This window comes from Kogia breviceps, chromosome 10 (assembly GCF_026419965.1).
Source record: "Kogia breviceps isolate mKogBre1 chromosome 10, mKogBre1 haplotype 1, whole genome shotgun sequence".
In the NCBI taxonomy this organism is placed as follows: domain Eukaryota; kingdom Metazoa; phylum Chordata; class Mammalia; order Artiodactyla; family Physeteridae; genus Kogia; species Kogia breviceps.
Genome location: NC_081319.1, coordinates 106493721 through 106515953, shown reverse-complemented (window position 1 = coordinate 106515953; position 22233 = coordinate 106493721). Strand labels below are relative to the sequence as shown.

General features: G+C 49.3%; 1 protein-coding gene across 1 annotated transcript in view; it reads right to left on the bottom strand.

Annotated features, from left to right (window-relative positions):
• GMDS (GDP-mannose 4,6-dehydratase) overlaps positions 1–22233 on the bottom strand; it is a 487018-nt gene that overhangs the window by 82163 nt on the left and 382622 nt on the right. Inside the window, exon 8 of the mRNA XM_059075578.2 lies at positions 4661–4779. Coding sequence (XP_058931561.2) covers positions 4661–4779 — 119 coding nt within the window. The remainder of the gene's footprint in view (positions 1–4660; positions 4780–22233) is intronic.

Below are 22233 nucleotides of genomic sequence, written 5' to 3'. Positions count from 1 at the left end.
GGTTGGGAGTCCGCCTGCCGATGCAGGGGACGCGGGTTCGTGCCCCGGTCCGGGAAGATCCCACATGCCGCGGAGCGGCTGGGCCCGTGAGCCATGGCCACTGAGCCTGCGCGTCCGGAGCCTGTGCTCCGCAACGGGAGAGGCCACAGCAGTGAGAGGCCCGCGTACCGCAAAACAAAACAAATCAAAACAGAAAAAGTATTATGTGTTCATGAAGAATCAACCCCTTTAAAATTATGAAATGACTCTTTATTCCTTCTAATTAAATGAAGTCTATTTTGTCCCATATAAATATAGCCACTCCAGTTTCCTTATGGTTAGTGTTTGGACATTTTATCTTTTCATCTTTTTACTTTTAAACTATCTATGTGTTTATATATAAAGTGTGTCTCTTGTAGACAACATATTGCTTTTTTTTAAATCAAGTCCAACTATATTACCCTTTTAATTAGAGTATTTAGAGCATTTACAATGGATATAATTATCAATATGGTTATTATCTGTTTTCTATCTGTCCCATCTGTTGTTTGTTCACACTCCATCTTCTCCTGCTTTCTTTTAGGTGAGTATTTTTAGGATTGCATTTTGACTCCACTATTGGCTTATGGCTATTTTTCATTTTGTTTTGTTTTAGTAGTTTCTCTAGAGCGTGCAGTACATACTTTAACTAATTGCCATCTGTCTTCAATTAATATCATACCAATTCCCACCTGGTGTAAGAATCTTTACAGTAATGATGCATTGCTTCCATCCTGTCCCCACTCTTTGTGCTACTGTTGTTATACAATTTATTTACATATGTATTAGAAACCTCATAATGTATTGTCATTATGTTTACTTTCAACAGTCAATTACCTTTCAAAGAAATTTTAAAATGAGGGGGAAACGTTTATATTTTCCCACATTTTGGCTATCTCTCTTGCTCTTCATTCTTCTGTATAGATCCAAGCTTCAAACTAGTATCATTTTCCTTCCGTCTCAACGATTGCTGGCGATGAACCATCTCAGCCTTTGTTTGCCTGGAAAGTCTTTAATTCACCTCCATTTCTGAGATGGTTTCCTCAGGTACAGAACTCGAGGTTCAGGTTGCTTCCTGCAGTTTAAAGATGTTGTTCCAAGGTCTTCTTGCCTTGCACAGTTTCTGATAACAAAACTTTCCTCTATTTGTTCCTCTGCAAATAATTCTATTTTTTCTTTGGCTGCTTTCAATTTTTTTCTCTTTAGCATTTATTTTCAGTAATTTGGGAAATTTTGGGCTGTTACTTAATTCTTTTCCTGTGCCCTCCCCGCTTTTTCCCTGATACTCTGATTACACATATATTAGATTGTCTGATTTTTGTCTCACAGGTTAATCAAATCAAACTCTGTTCTCTCTCTCTTTTTTTTTTCCTCCAGTCTTTTTCTTCCTGTGCTTCATCTTGGGTCCTTTCTAGTATCGTGTCTCTAAGTTTACCAGTTTTTCTTCTGTAGTATCTAATCTATTCTCAATGCCAACAGTGAGCTTTTCATTTCAGATACTTAATTTTTCATCTCTAAAAGTTCCATTTGGCTCTTTAAAAAATAAATATATTTCCTTATCTCTCCTCACTATACTCATGTTTTTCTTAAAATACTTGATGTAGTTATAATAGCTATTTTACCTTCTTTATGCATTCATACCATCATCTTTTTTATTCCTCAGTCTGTTTTCATTGATGGATTTTCCCCCTGGTGTTTGGTCACATTTTCCTGCTTCATGACAGCCCTACTAACTTTTGGTTGAATGCTGAACTAAGGGAACACTCCCATTTACCACTGCAACAAAAAGAATAAAATACCTAGGAATAAACCTATCTAAGGAGGCAAAAGACCTGTATGCAGAAAACTATAAGAAAGTGATGAACGAAATCAAATGCAACACAAACAGATGGAGAGATATACCATGTTCTTGGATTGGAAGAATCAATATTGTGAAAATGACAAAACTACCCAAAGCAATCTACAGATTCAATGCAATCTATCAAATTACCAAAGGCATTTTTCACAGAACTGGAACAAAAAATTTTACAATTTGTATGGAAACATAAAAGACCTTGAATAGTAAAAGCAATTTTGAAAAGAAAAACGGAGCTGGAGGAAACAGGCTCCCCAACTTCAAACTATACTACAAAGCTACAGTAATCAAGACAGTGTGGTACTGACACAAAAAGAGAAATACAGATCAATGGAACAGGATAGAAAGCCCAGAGATAAGGTGACCATATGTGCATGGGTTTATCTTTGACAAAGGAGGCAAGAATATACAATGGAGAAAAGGCAGCCTCTTCAATAAGTGGTGCTGGGAAAACTGGACAGCTACATGTAAAAGAATGAAATTAGAACACTCCCTAACACCATATACAAAAATAAACTCAAAATGGATTAAAGCCTTAAATGTAAGGCCAGTCACTATAAAACTCTTAGAGGAAAACACAGGCAGAACACTCTTTGACATAAGTCGCAGCAAGGCCTTTTTTGACCCACCGCCTAGAGTAATGAGAATAAAAACAAAAATAAACAATGCGAGCTAATTAAACTTAAACTTTTGCACAGCAAAGTAAACCATAAACAAGAAGAAAAGACAACCCTCAGAATAGGAGAAAATATTTGCAAATGAAGCAACTGACAAAGGATTAATCTCCAAAATATACAAACAGTTCATGCAGCTCAATATAAAAAAAAAAAACAACCCACGCAATCAAAATATGGGCAGAAGACATAAACAGACACTTCTCCAAAGAAGACATACAGATGGCCAACAAACACAATGAAAAGACTCAACATCACTAATTATTAGAGAAATGCAAATCAAAACTACAATGAGGTATCACCTCACACCAGTCAGAATGGCCATCATCAAAAAAATCCACAAACAGGACTTCCCTGGTGGCACGGTGGTTAAGAACCTGCCTGCCAATGCAGGGGACACGGGTTCAAGCCCTGGTCTGGGAAGATCCCACATGCTGTGGAGCAACTAAGCCCATGTACCACAACTAGTGAGCCTGCGCTCTACAGTCTGCGAGCCACAACTACTGGGCCCGTAGGCCACAATTACTGAAGCCCATGCGCCTAGAGCCTGTGCTCTGCAATAAGAGAAGCCACTGCAATGAGAAGCTCATGCACTGCAACGAAGAGTAGTCCCCGCTCACCACAACTAGAGAAAGCCCATGTGCAGCAGCAAAGACCCAGTTCAGACAAAAATAAAAATAAATAAATAAATAAATAAATAAATTTATTTTCTAAAAATCCACAGACAAATGCTGGAGAGGGTGTGGAGAAAAGGGAACCCTCTTGTACTGTTGGTGGCAATGTAAATTGATACAGCCGCTATGCAGAACAGTATGGAGGTTCCTTAAAAAACTAAAGATAGAACTACCATACCACCCAGCAATCCCACTGCTGGGCATGTACCCTGAGAAAACCGTAATTCAAAAAGCGTCATGGACCACAATGTTCACTGCAGCTCTATTTACAACAGCCAGGACATGGAAGCAACTTAAATGTCTAACGACAGAGGAATGGATAAAGAAGATGTGGCACATACACACAGTGGAATATTACTCAGCCATAAAAAGGAGTGAAATGCGGACACAGGATATGACAGGGATGGAAGCTGAGGACATCAGGCTCAGCGAAATGAGCCAGTCACAGAGGGACAGATATTGTGTGATTCCATTGATATGAGGTCCCTGGAGTCATCAAATTCAGAGACAGAAAGTAGAATGGTGGCTCCCAGGGGCTGGGGGAGGGGGAGGGGAGTTAGGGTTGAATGGGCACAGAGTTTCCGTTCGGGGAGAAGAAAGAGTCCTGTGGACAGATGGTGGAGACGGTTGCCCAGCACTGTGAATATACTGAATGCCGCCGAACTGCACGCCTAAAAATTATTAAAATGGTAAATTGTATGTTATATATATTTTATCTCAATAAAACAATCACCAAAAAAGAATCTTCCATCTGTAGTGAAGGATTTCCCCCAACTCTTCCAATAACAATCTGACTTCAAAATTTGTGCAATGCAACAAGTAGATGTAGTGTGTGGATCATTTTGGTACAAAGTGGAGCCCTGGCCCAACTGCAAGACTCAAGTGAGGTCTGCAGATCAGACAGCACTCACTCAGCAGTGCAATTTCCTGACTTTGATGGCTGCGTTGCATTCATGTTCGACAATGTCTCTGTTTATAGCAAGTACACACGAAAGTCCAGGGGGACGGGGCCTATACTCTCAGTGGTTCAGAGAAAAGAATTATGCTGCTCATGTATTTGAAACTTTTCTGTAAGTTTCTATGCTTTCAAAAATTTTAAACATAAACTGAAAGTACTGAAAAAAGTTTGTGTAATTTTTGTGTTGTCACATTGATCTGTTAAGAGCAACTAGCAACGGTAAAATCCTAGTGAACTGAGTATGAACCATGATACAAAATTTAAAGTTAAAAAAGTAAAAACCTTAAAAAGATATTTAAAAATTAAGAAGAGAAAAGAAAGTTTTAAAAAAACTGAGTTTAGATGGTGACAAACATTTGACTTTTCCTATAACTGGGACCAGGTCCCTGCTTCACGCTCTACGAGAGCAAAGAGGGGAAAGGACAAAACGCAGGCAGAGTAGCCAGCGAACGTCTGACACGCGCCCCCCGGTCACACTCACACGATGGTTTTCCCGATGTGCAGGAACGACTTCTCCACGAACTCGCGGACGCTGTGGACCTCCCCCGTGGCTATGACAAAGTCCTCGGGCTCGTCGTTCTGCAGCATCAGCCACATGGCCTAGAAAGAGAGGCAGAGCCGCGTGAGAGCTGCACCCAGCTGCCCCTCGGGGACCATCACGCCACCAGTGCACATCACCGGACAGGGACGGTGCCAACAGGTAAACCACGGCGCACGAAGACTCTCAGGAGTTGACCTGAGCACACGTTGCTTCCAAAGGTGTTCAGGAAGCGCCCACGCAGGGACGGGGGGGCACGGCTTTTACAGAGTAGAAGTGCAGCGAAACAGAGCCAAGCAATTATTTGATCATCTCGGAAGCCGGGGGAGCTACTGGTGAAGCCTCACTTCCTCGGATTCTGGTGCGGTGACTGGCTACCAAGGGCCAACGGTCTCCCTGCTTAGACGCTTTAACCTGCGTGGCCGGACGATGACGACAAAGCGAACCCACCATCCTAACCAGGGCAGCCGTGGTTCTCAAACTCTAACGTGCGACAGGATCACCTGGGGACCTCTGGGTACGGCCCAGGTGCACAGGCCGGGCAGCTGCTGCAGCACCTCTGTCTGCAGCAGCCCGGGTGAGAGGCACGCAGCAGGACCTTGGACCACAGTTCACAGCTATGAGATGTTGAAGAGCGTCTGCACCCAACAGCCCTCTCGTAGGATATTTAAGCGTCATGGAAGCAAGGCAAGAAAACATCATTTAAGGACAGGTATTTATCCTCCTAAGTAGGACGAAATTTCTTAACGGTAAAGTTGGAAATTTACCACGGCGGTGACACGGTAAAGCAAAACATTCAACAATCCTTAATGGAAAAACAATCATATAACGAACAGCACTTTTAACAAGTTATCCGGCAGTGAAGACATCTGTGCAGAGTTAAGGTCTCAGTAGCTGTGTTGGAAGGTCAGGGGCTCGGTGGGTGCGTCTCGCAGATAGGCGCTTTCAAGGAGAGCTGGGAAAGTCTAGCTGCGTGTGAAAGGCCCAGAACACGGCCCCAAAACTCAGCTCAGATGGCTCTCACCGTAGCAGCCAGGCCTAGGGTTTCTATAGCTTGGAGCCACACACTGATTTTAAAGATTTTGTTTACACAGACAGAAGATGAAGATTTTACAAAATTAAGTATAGCTGGTGTCTGACAGCAGTCTCTTTAGGAAAAAAAATCTAAGACAAAAAAAAAAAAAAACCCACCTCAATCTAATAACCTATAATGAAAAGGAATGTGAAAAAGAATATACATAGGTATGTACACATATATAAATAACTGAATCACTTTGCTGTACATCTAAAACTAACACATTATAAATCAACCATAGTTCAAGAAAAATTTTTTTGAAAATCAATTTTTTTCATCACTCACACCCACTTTTCAAAATAAAATAGGTGAAAGCAATAGTCACCTCATTAGAACAGAGTCCCCAACATTACGTGTACTGAACTCTTGTTCTAACATTTATAGAAAACTATTGGTTGGTGTCTCCCTAGCTGCTGTTGGATAAGCTGAAAAATAGGTTTCTAAGATCAATGGAGCAGCTTATTTTCTTTTGGAAAACACCATCAGCAAAGTTTAATTCTTCTTTATTCACTTCAATTTATGGCAGCCTTCTCAACAATAAAAACGCGCACATTTCTCCTGTACTCGAAGTTTTTTCTTGTGAATGTTTTGTATTTTGGTCTATTTCCAGATTGTTTTACATTGTATTTTTGTCCTAAGAAGACAAGGCTTTCGGCAATTCCACACGCCTTGGGGACGCGGCCCGCGGGTGGGACGCCGGAAGCAGACCCCGCTCAGGGACACGCTGAGAAGCGTCGGACGCAATCGTCCTGGCAGGAGAGGGCTTCGTTCACGTTCATGAAAGATCTGCCGCTTTGTTTTGCATTGAGAGATCATAGTTGATGAATTTATTTATAACACTTTAAAAATTTTACATGAATTATATTAATAATAAAGCTCGATCAGTTCTAAAAAGGCACAAAACGCAAGCTGTCCTCTTCATCGGGGTGGTGTGTGCGGCCCCAAGTGTCAGACCCTGGGCCAGAGCCCTTGGCTGTTCAGCTCCTCGAAGGTGCCCCGGTTGTGGGCACCAGCAGAGGCGAGAGGCCCCTCTTGGTGTCCGTGTCTTGCAGGGGTCCACCCAGCCTGGAATATACCCTCCTCCTCTGCCTGGGAACCCTCCAGCCTGGGCCACGGCCTGGCCTGTGTCTCTCCGGGTCTCCCTGGGACGATGGCACAGCACCCTGGCTACACGGGCCCGAGCTGCCCTTCAGGCACCTCCCCAGCTAAGCTGACCCTCTCACGTGCTGCGGGCACACACACGTGCACGCGCACACACACAGACACACACACACAGACACACACACACGTTTTGGCTTTCTTCAAAACGCCTCCAAAGTTTTTAGGAAAAATTAAATTATGCTTCTGGCTAGAATTTCTATCTGAACGTTTTTCTGAGGGATTAGTGTATGTACTTAAGGGTGTTTTACTTGAATTTCCATTCTAAAAATAACATTTCAAATAGGTCTTTCAGGACTGCTCGGCTTATTTTATGTCTTTTAAACACTATGTTGGGCTGGAATGGTTTTGAAAAAATCATATTTTTAATCATGTGAAAGCAAGCAAGGGCTGCTAAAAATAAAAGGAGAAAATACGATGACTGGCTGAGGGTGGATTACTTGAGACACCGGCACCAGCTCCCTGGCGCTCGTTCCGTCCCCCCCGGGAATCGGGGCGCACAGGAGGCCCTCGCTTTCACCACGGTGAGTGCCAGGAATCTGCCCTTTTCTTTTCCGACCGGCCATCCGCGGCCTTTGACCTACCAATTTCTAGGCATTTCCTTTAAAGTTCATGCCGTCCCAGACTCCAGCCTGGGAATGGGAGGGAAAGGATATACAGCTGCAGATTTATTTGTTGTTACTGAATAGTTTACTGGTTTTAAAACGCAGAGGGAAGGGCTTCGTCTGACTTTCCCCTGAGCATGACGAATCGGCTCTGACTGGTAACTGAAGACCGGGGAGCCTCCGGATCAGAAGATGAACAAGCGTGCGCTCTGCGGTGATCGTGGGTCTCAGTAATTCGCCACCGAGCCGGGGCCGCGCAGCCATCGCGATGCTCAGTCCGGCACAAAGGCCCCTGTGTGGGACGCGCCCGGGCCTGCACGTCCCCACCCAGCTGCACACGCTGATCTGGTCCATTTCTTCCCTGATGGATGGCACGGCCGAGGCAAAGGTTCACCTCTCCTCACCTTCCTGTTCACATGCAGGACATGTGACCCATGACTCGGCCCGCCGCCCTTGTGCTCAAGTCCCCACCCAGCTCCGGCTTGCGGTGCAGAAACACTCCCGAGGTGACAGGTTTCAGGCGCCTGCTCTCTGGGCCCGGCACTCCCGGGGTGAGGGGCGCCCTAAGGATACGGCTGACTTAGCCACCTCCTCACACGCTTGCTTACCTCTGCCCGGACCTGATCACCGGTGCAAACGAAAACATCGCCTGCTTTTTATTTTTTAATCCATCCCACAGGGAGGAAAGACAGTCAGCTAAGGAATGCGCCAAGGCTTGGGATTCTCCAGCATCAAAATGTCCCTTGATGGCGAATGAACAGCGCAGCTCTCCAACCACGTCCCATATTCACCTTGCTTTTAAGGCACGTGAAGTCCGGGGGGAACCCGACTCCATGTCACTGACGCTTGAAGGCCAAGTCTAGGTGGTTGTAAGTATCCGCTCCATTTGGTCATGTGCTCTCTTGTAACTAACCATACAGTGAATCTATCTGTTTTACAAATCTAATTCAGAGAAGTCAAAATAAAACTTTCATTTAAAAAATTCCCCACCCACCACCCACCCCCCTCAAAAAAAAATACTCGTCTCCCACACCTGCTCTTCAGCCGTACAGATCACGAACGCGGAAGTCACAGGGGAGGGGCCTCCTCCTTCCTGGATCCAGGAGCTTGCAGTGGCTCCCAGCTGGACCAGTGGTGGAGAACAGCCAAAGTGCATCACCACAGCCGACTAGCTGGCTGTGATTCCACGCGTGCCTTTTGGGCTACGATGTGTGTTTGTCTTGAAAGCCTGGATTCGACAACTGCTTCCACCTTGCCATTAACCTCTGGCTCAGTATCCAAGCCACGGACACTTATTAACTGAGCTGTCATCCATGAATAACGAGATTTGTTAATCAAGGTTATGTTTAACTATGTTTATTTGACTGCTGCCTTTTCAGCCCTGTGCTTTTGTGCTTTACGGGCTACTGTCATAAAAATAATCTAAACATATACACGTACATAGATATATACACATATATACATACATACATATATATATATATGTATGTATAAAAATAGGGGAGAAATTCTATGAAATAATTCTAATAAAAATCAGAGGCATTTGAACAAATGGAGATTAAAATTCCCCATAACGGATTCTAAGCGTGGAACTGTTCACATACATTTTCTTTCAGCTCTGTTCAGTAGCTGTTTTCAGCATGATAGCCTGGTGTTTTCAGTTTGAATCAGGGCTTCAAGGAGTCCTGGGCTAGGCTGGGCCTTATGCTTTGTGGGACGCACGTGGTTCGGGCGGGTTAACCCGGGGCGAGCACCCCTTACTCTGACACAGTTGGGAAACAGGTACTAAATGACTAACAAACACAACTGTATTGAGAAAATCATCTAGCATAAAATCAAACCGTCAATCTATTAATTTCTTCACGGGTAAAAACACTGTTGTTTGTGGATTCCTTTGATTAAGGGTCTTTTAGACATTTTAAAAGTACAAAGTTACTGGACAGGAAAAAAAAATCATTAGATGATACATTTTTTAAAACACCAAAAACAATAAAACAAATTTAGAAGGCTATCTAGCTCTTGCTATTAACGTATCATTCAACATCGACACCAATGCACTGAAAGAGGCCAGACCAACACTTGCCCTGCCCTGCCCTTTTGCTCCAGCCAGGTCCACCAAGCTACGAAGTCTGAGGCTGGGGGTAACAACGTACAGCCTGAAAGCTCTAGTCCTCTGGGAATCACTCTGACCCAGTTTTCGGGAACACCATCTGCTCTCTCTGTATGCAGAGTCAGGTGACGCAGTTATTTATTGACCTCTGAGCACATTTTCTCTCTTCCAAGCGCGCTCCTTTTCTTTTCCAGGCAGAGGCCAATTATGCAGATGTTGTATCTCTTTTCTTCTGTGTTCAGGTCTGTTACTTGCTGCCCCATCATATTCATCCTTGTTCTCTTCCGTGTTATTTTATGTGATTTCCTCCTACTTGTTCACCTGATTGTTTCTAATAACACTTATTTAAAATTTTCTTGCTAATGTGACTTCAACCTCTGGAATGGTTTTCTCTCTCTTGTCCACGTCTTTACTGACTACTTCTAGCTTAACTCCTTCATTGATTTCTTTCAAGTCCGGGGTCTGCAAACGTTTTCTTAAAGGGCCAGAGAGTAAATACTTTAGGCTTTCGAGCCACACGCTGTAACACAGCCACCCAGCTCTGCCGCTGGAGCACAAAGCGGCCACAGACAACACAGGAAGAGGTGGGTGCAGCTCTGCTATTTACAAAACCCGTGACGGGCCCACGGGCTCTTACCTGCCCAGCTCGGCTTCTGGCAAATGGAACCAAACTGCGCTGCCCGTAAAGCTTCTTTGACTCCGTGGTATTTCCCTTTACTGCTACTCCTTATGCCCCGTGTGTGCTGCTGGTCTGTCTCGTTCTGGTCCCTGTCCCCCGCTTGCAGCCCTCTCCCCAGGCCCACTCACCTTTCCCATTACTGTTCCTCTTTGAATGAGGCTGCGTATTTGCTGTGGAACACAGCGTGCAGACGAGCAGGAAAGTGCAGCTCCATTTTGAAGTCCCCCCAAAACCCTCTCTCCAAAATCATGACGCCCTCTGCCCCGGGACGTGGCCGCCCGCACTTCCCGGCCCTGATCTGGTGAGCGAGGCCCCCGAGCAGCCCGGCCCTGGTCAGTCTGCACCGCCCCTCAGCCAGGAGGCCAGGCCCCGACACTGAGGCCAGGGTCCCTCCTGCCGTCCTGCGGGAAAGCGTGGGCATCGATAAAGACACTGTCCAGCCCCATGGAACGTCATTGTGTGGGACTTTTAGGACTGGACATTAATTTGAGCAAATTCTACGGCCAGAGACGTGTATGCCCAGCACAGCATGTTCTGAGTGAGCACATGAAGTATGCTATGCACCCCAGGTTATGTGCCCACGTAAACCATGCAGGCGAGAACCGTAAGGGGAAACGCACATACAAACCAAGGATGCTGCTTAATCGGCCATCCCGAAACTCTGGCTTAAACCTTTCTACTGCTCGGGACTCTGAGTTCAGAACCCGGGAGGACGGCTCCTCCCTGCTTCCCGGGCTGCTGGCTGAGATGGCCTCCCGCACAGGCCTGGGTCCTCCGTGCTGGACCGCCCCCCAGCTCTCCTCCTTGTGCCCTGTCCCCGCAGCCTCTCACCCAGTCTGGCCCAGCTTCCTTAGAAAACAGAAGCTGCAAGGCCTCCTAAAGCCTCGGGAGGCCCCTCCGTGGCCCTCCGTGGGCTGCTGTGGCAGGCACAGCCCAAATCAGACAAAGGGGACCCCCGCCATGAGAAAAGCAGTAAAGTCACACTGTGACAGGGCATTTAGGATGGGCGGGCAGTCCTGTGATGCCTGTAATTTCAGCTGACTGTTTCGATACAGCAATGCAATCCTTGTGTTTGCCTTTGGTATAAGCATTGCTGCCTCTGCTCTAGCGTCCCTGCACAGCTCCGCCTACCGTGCGCCGTGCGGTGACGGGCGGGTTGACACCACCTCAGGGACTCACACCTGGCACACAGCCCCCGACACCGTGACTGTCACAGCGCACTTCCCAGAAGTGCTCTTTCCTGGAGCCCGGCCGCCTGCCCCTTCCAGGTGCTTCCAATACCTGCTCCCACGCGCATGCCCGGCAAAAGCCACCCAGACTCCGCTCCTGGCTCAGCTGCACGGCAGGAAGTGACTCCACGCCCACGGCCGGCCACCTGCCCGCCGCTCCCCGCTCGTGGCTCCCGGCCCAGGGCCGCCTCAACTCACCCCTGGGAAGCAGCTCTGACCTCGCTGTGACCTTCCCCTCAAAGCCGCCCTGACCACCAGGTTCGGCCTCTCGTCTGACTCCGACTCGGGGATCCAGCTTCTGGGCTGGTCCTGGGCTCCCCTGAGTGACAGGTCTGAGCCCCGCCACGGACCTCTGGGTTCCAGTGCTGATAACCATCGTTACCGGTAACTAACCCTGACAAACACATCACATTATGTGCATTAAGGGAAACGCAGACAGGACTTTACAAGCTGAGGTTCCCTAAGACGGCGCCGCCCCACAGAAATGCAACGCAAGCCACATAGATCACTTAACATTTTCTATTAGCCACATTAAAAAAATTAAAAGGAAAAAGGTAGAGCTAATTTTGATGCTTTATGTAAGCCCGTGTATGCAGTACACTGGCGTTTCAATAGAGAAAGCTATCGAGGTATTTTACGCTGCTTTCCTATGCGCTGAGCCTTGGAAGCCCCGTGCACGTCCTGTGTTCACAGCACATCTCGGCTCACCCGGGCACCCCCCGCGTGCCCACGAACGCAGGAGGCTGGCGGGCGGTCGTGGGGCAGCCGGGCCACGGAGCCGCCCCGCAGGGGGAGCAGGGGCCCCCCTCATCCCGCCGCTCAACCCGCAGGGCTTCGTGGAGACGGCCTGCTCAGCCCGGGACACGGCTGGCGGGACCATCCCCTCCCCAGCCCGCTTCCTCGTTGTCTCCACCGCCTGACTTTTCCTGCAGTGACTTCATCGGTGATGCCAACTGGAAGACAGACCTTGAAAAGTGGTCTAACTGGCTCCCCGTTTATGACCGTCTGACTTCTGAATGCCTGTCTCATTCGTGTACGGATGGAGAGTGACATCACACCCCTGCCTCCCAGTGGGAACAGTGCGGAGCAGAGAGCCAGGGAGACGCTGACGGGCACGGTGGCAGCAGAGCTCAGAGAGCAGGCAGGGGCGCTGGAGTCTGTGTGCACCAGCGTCTCCTGGGAGGTTAACACACGGACTGGGGGCCTCCTCCCGCCCCAGCAAGGCCACTAGGCCTGGGTGAGGCCTGAAAATCTGCACTTCTAGCAGGTTCCAGGGCAAAGCTGATGCTGATGGTCTGGGGACCACACCAAGAAGCAGCGTGTGCTGTGGGCCTCAGACCTGGAGTCAGACCAGCCGGGTTAAACCCCGGCTCCAGGAGTCACTGGGTAACTTCTGGAAAGTTCCTTAATCTTCCAGGGCCTCAGAAAAATGAGAATAATGACACCAACCTCATAGGGTCGTTTTTAGGATTAAATTAACTAATATATGAAAAGTGCCTGGAACAGTGCCTGGGACAGAGTAAGTGCTCAAGGACTATTATTATTATTATTATTATTATTTTTTTTTTTTCCGGTACGCAGGCCTCTCACTGCTGTGGCCTCTCCCGTCGCGGAGCACAGGCTCCGGACGCGCGGGCTCGGCGGCCACGGCCCAGCCGCTCCGCGGCACGTGGGATCCTCCCGGACCGGGGCACGAACCCGCGTCCCCCGCATCGGCGGGCGGACTCTCAACCGCCGCACCGCCAGGGCAGCCCTCAAGGACTATTATTTATCATGATGATGATGAAGGTGATTTCGTAGCTGGAGAGGGTTCCTGGCACCTGGGAGAACCTAGTTCATCTCCAGGACCAAAGTCCTGCGTCCACACGTAGCAGAGTGAAAGGGTGGAGTGAATGTAATTCCCATTCTGTACGTCAGAGCCACAGACTTTCATAGCTGGAAGGGACCTCAGAGATGCTGTCATTCAATTCAACTCATAAAAAGGCAGGGAAGCAGCTGAAACCAGAGAGGTTATGTGACCTGGCTGAAGTCACACAGCTGGTTTGGCCGGAGGTGGGACGAGAGCCTCAATCCCGTTTCGTTTTCTTTTCGCTGCATTACACTCCCATGCATTTTCCTGTGGAAATTCTGCTATTATAAATGGTCGTTAGGAACAGCTGCGTGGACTTGTGCGGACCAGCCCAGGGACCTGACCTGCCGGTCAGCAAGTATGTACGGAAGCCCGCGAAGTGCCAGGCGCTGGGAGGATGCCAGGTGGGGGCAGGCACGGGGGATGCTGAGCCTGGCTTAGGGACATCCACCCTTTACACAGGAAAAAGGCTCTAACAGCCCAGCATTTGACTTAAGGAGGAACTTCTGAGGCATGAACTCCAGCGAGCCTCCAGGAGACATCAGGCGTGGGAGCTCCTGACAACCTCCGTCCCAAGCAGGCCCACCTCCCCCCACCCAGCCTGAGCTGGAGGCGTGCGGCCAGGCCTACACTCAGCCAGGGGCCCGTCCCAGTGGCTCCCCTCCTCCCAGTCCCATATCAAGGATGGACACAGACATATTCTGGGCCAATGGGGGTCTCAAAAAAGCCTGTGATCAGAGGCCCAGAGGCTGAATGTGCAGGACGGCACCAGGCACCGGAGATGCCTGACTGTCCCGGGGGGGGGGGGGGGGGGGGAGGCCTGAGGCAGAAAGAGCACCTCAGAGCCCAGGGCAGGACACCTGCTGGGCGAAAGGGAGGGAGGGCGGGACCCCAGGCCTGGGGGGCAGGCGCCCGAGCACGGCAAGCAACTCCGCTGTCCCGGCCTGGGACGTGCCCCGGCGGCCCCCGGGACGCCTCCTTTTCCAGCTGAATTTCTCCGAGCTGGTTTCTGCCCCCTGTGCCACAAGCTCGGAGGAAGACAGCTGGGGACCAGCCCCTGCGTGGGGTGCGGGGCAGCCATGCGTCAGCGCCAAGAAGGCAGGTCCGAGGGGTGAGGCGGCACCCGGGCCCCAGGACCCTCAGGGAGGAGGGAGGAACGCCACGTCCCCGAGCCGCCCGGGACCAAGGGGTGAGCGCTGCCCGCCGGCAGGAGCGGGGAGACGGCGGGCGCACCTCCCGGCGGGAGGGCTCTGAGAATCCTCCTCCTGCGCCTTGAGCCGCGCGCGCGCGGTGCCTGCCCGTTGGGCAGCCCTGCGGACCTCGGCCCGGCACACACAGCGTCCCTGTAACCGGGCCACGGGTGCCCATTCGACGCATGCATTGCAACTCATCTCACACATGTTTCGCCACAGCGTCCTGATTCACAAAAATCAGGATTTCAATTTAAAAGTCGCTCTACCCTCCATCCTCTTAAAACTACGCTTGAATAGATTCAGACTTAATCATTCTGCCTTTAATTTCTGGTTGCTAAACGCAAGAACACCCCGACACAAACGCTACGTAAGCTTTGATCTTCTGGGAGGTAACCTAGTCTGGCCCCTGAGTGTAATGTTTCTGTTACCCTAATTATTTCCTCGATGCTGACTCAGCAGTGTCCTTGATTGAGAGAGATGGGAAGGGAAGCTAGTTCTATTTAAGAAAACATTTCTTGTAGCAGTAATATTTGAGCCTAGCGACACGGGAGGGGAGAAATTCCACTACATATAAAAAACCCGGCAATTTACAGACTACATCCCCTCCACACTGCTGAAAATTAAACAAAAAGCTCCTTTATGTTCTTCAAATTAAAAAAAAAAAATCAAGAGAGCTCCTAAAAGTTTGATTATTTTAAAAACACATAGATAGTGACAGGAGATTTTTTTTTTTTGAGTCTTTATAACTTTAGATGAAATTTAGAAAATCAGGCCTTTGATAAACTGAATTAATATTTTCAAAACAGTTAACATATCAAGTCTTTAAATATTCTAAAATGCCCCTCCACCCCCCCAAAAAGAAAAAAACAACCAAACAAAAACTTGAGAGAAGCTTAACTCAAACTGCTAGACTCTGAAGAATAAACCTTTATTTTTTGGTGACTAAAATTTTCTGTAGTCTGACAAGTACCAATGACTGCTCAAGTCCCATGATTAAGAATAAAGAGCTGTCTAATCCTGTGAAACACCAGAAGCGGCTCTCCCGGCAAATGCTGATGGTCGAGGGCCGAGGGGCATCTGTTCTGTTAACGCAACACAGCATTTTCACACATGCATCTCGTATGAATGAACAATGTCTTCACTGTCCTCCTGGACACTGACTTAGGGTTGTATTTTTTTGCTGTGTCAATGAGTGTCAAAATATTGTTCTTCTAATACATGAGAGCATTTGCATGGAGCTTTATGACTGATCTTTAGATGTTAGCCAGAGGCAAAATAAAACACAGACACTCCAGTTGGGAAATCTCCCTAGCAATGAAAAGCAAGACTCTTTAACATATGCTGCGCCTTTCTGCCAATTTTTTTTTTCCAACTGCACAATGGTTTATTTACCCCGCAATTGGTGAAATTAAAAGTAATATCGGACACAACAAAACTATACTTCAACAGTAAGACCCAAAGGATTCCATTTCCCTGAAAATGAAACAGAAAGTTTTCAAGGAGGAAGACAGAAACTCCAAGAGGAAATTCTAAGAGCCTGACATGAATTAATATACAAACCGTATCAACCGATTACAGAAAAGCCAAGAAACACTGTGCATTTTTTCTAAGTCATGCATTTCTGCATCATCTCATCCTCAGATGCTCAGTGGCCTACAACTATCTGCCTTTATCCCGGTTATTAAGGAAAGCAGGGCCACCACGTTTTCTGTCTCTCCAGAGTTGAAGAGCCCACAACCAGGCATCTGATGGGTTTTCCATCCTGTTCTTTCCCTCCTTCCTACTAACCATCGGGCCACGGCGGTTCTGACGGAAAAGACACCGTGTCCTCTCACGGAGGCGCTGGTCCGGCTGATGGGTTACTCGCTATGAAACTGAGGGCTGGGCCCAGCTGCTGCCCGGGCAGAGCAGTCCCGGAGCTCGGTGCCAGGACAGGCCCAGCGAAGGCCACACTTGCACCACAGAAACCAGACGAGCCCTTCGAGTCAAGCGTCGGCTTGCAGACGAGTAACTTCGTCAGCTCTGCAACAACCGCCACGATGTTCTTATTGATCGCGAGGGCTCGTGACGCAAGGCTTGGCGGGGAGGGCGTCTGCGCTGGTCCCCTCGGCCCTACTTTCCGAGAAGGAGGGCGCTCGGGGTGGCGTTTACGGCAGACAGATGTTACTCCGTGATTGACGTGACCCTTCCTGGGAAGGCGCGCAACGTGCCGCGTCCTCGGGATGAAGCGAGCCTGCTCGACGTTCATGGACGTGCTAGCGTTTTCGCTGCACTGCACTTACCAAGGGTAAAGGGTGCTTAGAAAGCTGACAACTGATAACATCTCAAAGCTAAATCTCAAGTGATCCGCTAGATTTTTTTCTTTTCTGTGAGACACGAGGTAACGCTGATAATTTTGTTTTAAAATCAATGTTGTTGATTTAAGAACAGTTATTGAACATTTCCAAAACTCATAAATTAATTTAAGAGGCTAGTAACTTTAAGGTAGGAATATGTGTGCAGGCAGAACACTTAGTGTCCTTTGACTGCTCTCGCAAATAAGCCAGTGTGACGATCACACCTTCTGTTCAATCCACACTGAATCTCCAGTTCCCATTTCTACGAAATTCCTCCTAAAATCCCAGAGGGACAGATAAAGTGGCGAGGGGACACACAGGGAGGTGCTGCTGGCCCAGAGCCACCGGGCCGACCCCAGACCGGACAGCGGATAAGGAGCCCTTCCCACCCGGCCCTCCACCGTCAGCCAGAGCAAAGCCTCGTAAGAAAAGTGAAGACGAACAAATTCCGTTCAGAGTCCAGTGAAAGGATCACACAAGTGGGCTGAAGCGTCAGTGAACTAAGTCTCCAAGGCAGTCAGCTCTCCCGGGACAGGGAGAGAAATCCCGCGCCTCCCCACGGGCAGCCCCACGGGACTAGCGGGCGGGAGATGAGCCCGGGGACGGGGGGCTCCGATGGCAGCCGCCCCCCCGCCCCCGCCCCCGGCACCTGTGCCTCCGCATGACTGACTCCAGGACACAAAGGGTGGAAGGAGAAGCAAGCTCATGCCTCTCATGGAAGCTTCGGCCGGGGACAGCATGGCATCCCAGCTGGGATGGCGCAGGGTCACCTACCAGGCGACCAGAACAAGCATCTCAGTCCCGCGAGCCACCTTTGTCTCTGACTCTGTGTTAGGTTAGGACCTCTGAGAAAAGGGATGAGTTTGGGGCGTCTGCCTCGAAGAGCGGACGGTGTCCCCCAGTTGGGGAAACCGCGTCACCTGCTGGGCCCCCGACCTGCTTTGGCGCAGACGCCCCTCTTGGCGGCCTGTCCGGAGGCGCCAGGCGGAGCAGGGCCAGCACCCAGCTGATGCCAGCTCGTCCTGCTGCGAGAAGGGGAGGGTGAGGATGAAGGAGCAAAGGAAAAAGAGTGGGAAACACTGACCCCGTTCCCAGCAGCACTGGGCGTTGGCAGGCGAGGAGCCTCTCTGTGATCAGCCGTCACCTTCTCACAGGGTGGGGCAACTCCGTAAGCCGATGAGCCTGTGGGGTGAGACCCACACACCCGCCGCCCCCAGACGGCAGGACCAGAAGGCCTCGCACAGCGATGCGTCTTCCCCAGTGAAGTGTTTTATAGGAAAAGGGGCCATCAAGGACAGTCTCAAGGTTAGGTAGTGACAAGAACGCGGACAGAAGCCCTAAGACTCGGGGCCTATCATGCCAGGCAAGTCACTTACTTCACGCTTGGGTTTCTCGCATGTCACACACAGGGTTTAGGGATCCTATCAGAGCACCTCTCGAAAGCGCTTTGTGATCTACAAAACGTTACTGCTATTACAAGGGTTAATATTATTAGAGAAAACGCTGAAGAGATCAGTGATCCGTAACGACCACCAAGATACAACGTGATAATTCCACAGCCTGTTACCACTTGTAACACAAAACCACAGCATTTTGCAGAGAATGAACTCTTTTTTAAAAATGTGATCTAGAATGAATGGAAATCTACAATTTCAACATTTCCATCCTTAAGAATTTCTGATTCCTTGCCCAGAGCAGGTCGGTTACATGCAAGTTTTGAAAGAGTATAAAAATCCTGGTAGGGATTTCCCTGGTGGCGCAGTAGTTAAGAATCCGCCTGCCAATGCAGGGGACAGGGGTTCGAGCCCTGGACCGGGAAGATCCCACGTGCCGCGGAGCAACTAAGCCCGTGCGCCACGACGACTGAGCCTGCGCTCTAGAGCCCGTGCTCCACAACAAGAGAAGCCACCGCAACGAGAAGCCCATGCACTGCAACGAAGAGAAACCCCCGCTCACTGCAACTAGAGAAAGCCCATGTGCTACGAAGACCCAACGCAGCCCAAAATAAATAAATAAAATAAAACATTTTTTAAAAATCCTGTTAATTTATATATTTGTCTTACATGTGGGTTTCTGCTATTTCAGGAAAATACATCTGTGCTATACAGGTAGATATTTCAGGGGAGCTTGAACTCATTTCTTCCAGATAGTTAGCTTCATTCATTATTGTTCGTGTTTCTTGGTGCTATACTGTTCCCAAATAGTCAACAGCGTTGATAGAAAAACAGATGTTTTTCCAACATTTCTCAAGGAAGCAGAAAAGCCCATACATAGAGCCTGAACTGAGGCGTGATCGGAAGATTTCAACTAATGAAATCTTGAAACAAACAAACAAACCTTTTAAAACAAATCAGTTAACTGGAGAGTGTGCTTTTTGGGACCGGATTCTAACTTAAGTATAACAAGAAGTCTAATGCCAGCCTTTATTCAACAGCATTGTCCTAATTACTTTGGTCTAAACGTCTCCAAACTTTACTGTTTATTTTGGCATAAAGAGCTCCCGCCCCCCCCCACCCCTCTTGGGGGGCGGGGGCGTCACCAGGGAGGTTAGGTGGGAACAGGACCCCCGAACAGGCAGCACGAAGGCAGGGCTCTGAGAAAGCCCTCCGACCAGAGACGAGGGCCCTAGACAGTGTGCCGGGGAGGGGATCAAGGTGGAGCCCCAAGAAATGTTCATCGGCCACGGTTTTCACGGAAACAATCAGAAGGATTTCCCTAACGTTTCTTATAAAGCACATTAATTTCACCGTCTTATTTTACGGATGGAGAAACTGAGAAGGGCTGGGGAATGACCTTCCAAAGGTCGCGGCTGCAGAACAGGAACAGGAGGCAGATTTCCTGACCCTGGGGCCGGTTTCCACCCGGTCCACCCCATCTGGACAAAACGGCAGGAGCTGAGGTTTGATAAGCGGCTGCCCGAAGACACCCCCTGTGCCAGCCTCTCCAGCACCCATGACACCCCCGGGGTGGGGAGGCGCAGGCCCCGCACCACCCAGGCACACGCAGGCCTGGGACGCAGCCAGGACGCGAGGGGCTCGTGCAGGCACGTCCCAGGCTCAACACGGGACCCTCCTCCTTTCCCAGCTTCCAGCCTGCATGTCAAGGGGTCCTCGAGATGCCCCCGGGGTCTCCCCACTAACGACTCTCTCCGGACGTCCAGCGCACACGTCCTCCGTCACAGGGGTCAGACCGGCCCACAGACTGGCTGCGCTTTATGAAGATGATGGAGATGGGGGCGGGGTGATTATCTGAAGGATCCTTGTCTTTACAAAGGGAACCTCTACACAGAACCTGAGGGCTTGTGACACACAGCCCCTCGGAGGGCAGCAACATGTTTGATTCCATGATTAATTCTGTTGGACAGAGAAGCTAGGTTAAGTTAGGGAACCTGAGCTACTGTGTCTTGAGTCACTGGAAACTGCAAAGCAGCAAAGATCACAGAACTTTCGAGAGCTGGGAAATTTGTTTCAGGTTCTGGAGATAAGGAAACTGGGCTCCGTCGGGACATCCCAGATGGCGCGAGACAGGCCTGGTGCTGGGGCCCACGTCCATCTTGCAGACCAGTCGCCTCTCCAGGTCGCCACGTAGGAGACAAAGGGCCCTGAGAACCACGATGCAGGTCAGTGAAGAGGTGAGTGTGATATTTAAGTTCCTGCTCTTACACAAAAAGCAGGAAGGACTTTCGGGTGAGCAAGGTACTTTACTTTGAAAAGTGATTTCTCTTTTTTAACACAGCACCGGAGAAAGAGTCCAAGACAGCTTCACAAGCCCAGTGCCTTCAGGGGCCCGGCTGGGTTCACCCCTGGCGGCCTGCAGAGGACATGCCCTCGCGGAAGGGGCTGTGAGCACTCACGGGCAGAAGACGGTCCCCGTACAGGGAGGTGGAAGGAGCCTCGCCAGGTCTTCTGGTTACATCAGAGAAGTTGTACATCTGAAATGCTGAAAGCTGAGAGTTTTGTTTAAAAGAACCGTTAGCTAAAAAAGAAAAAGAGAAATTTAAATACCGCCTGGACTAAACAAAGCACAGCCGTGGCCCAGCTCTGATGCGGGCGGTAAGGACCCCAACAGGAGGATCTGCTCCTGAGGATCCCACCTGGGCGTCAGGTCGAGCAGGACCTTCGGACTCTGCTCGCGTGGCCCCTACCAAGCACGCTGAACTTCACAGGAAAACAAGGGACGAGACGGGAAATGGGGCTTCTCGGTTTGTTTACAGTACAGGGCTCTCTTCTTTCCCACTTCTTCTGAAATCCTTCATATAGAAAATGTAAACCGCAAAGAGGATATAATTTTAAAACCACAAAGATATTTCCCAACACCCCCTTGCCCGAAATTTCATTAAATACGCAAGAAAAAACATCCTTTGCACGACAGCTAATATCGTTACGAAGTAATTAGTCGCAGAGGTCCTATTAAAAACCCACCACCTATCACCCTTCAATTTCAGTCACTGAAAATCAGGGAGTTCATTATTTTGGGACTGAGACTATCAATTCATCTAATTTAAACTGGTGGTTAAGAAAAAAGAAAAAAAAAGACAAAAGCAAAATCCGGCCCTGCTTCCCCAGGCCCTCGCCGGCTTTGTGGACGTACCTCAGAGGGCAAACGACCAAGACGGACAGTCCTGTCCCGGGCCTCCCCCGGCCCCCCAACTGGCCTTCCCGTGCCGCCCGACGGGCTGACAGAGACGTCAGGCGGGTGCTGAAAGGGGACTCGGGCATCTGGCGGCGAGTCTGGAGCAAGTTTCGCTGCGAACTCTCTGGGGGCCGCCGCACTCCAGTTTCTCAGGAATGCTTCACGGCCCCCGTCCCCGTCGGGGAGGTCAGGGAAGCCTGTGACACCCCCGAGGGCACGGCCGGACTAAATTAGCATGAGATAACTTGGACTCTCTTCCAAACATGAAAATACAAGGGACGGAATTTCATTAAAAGCAGAAGACAACAGTGGTCCAAGTTAATCCGGGCTCTAAGCTGCTGTAGAAACCGGTGTTTACGTTCCAGTTCCCGGCTCCTCCCTGGGGCAGAGGTCAGCGGCCACCACTCCGACCGTGCCAAGCGCCCAACGTGACCTCGGCTCACGGAACCTTCGTTTCACAATGAAGCTAAAGAGTGGGTTTGGGGGCGTCAAAATGAGCTTTCAGCCTATTTATGTGTGACTCTATGAAGCAGAGTCTTATTCTCAAAAATAAACATTTCAGTACTTCAACCTTTCAATATCTTTTAAATCAGGAAACAGGAAACTTTAATAGGTAACATGAGTCATTAACCATATGTAAGTGTGTAAAC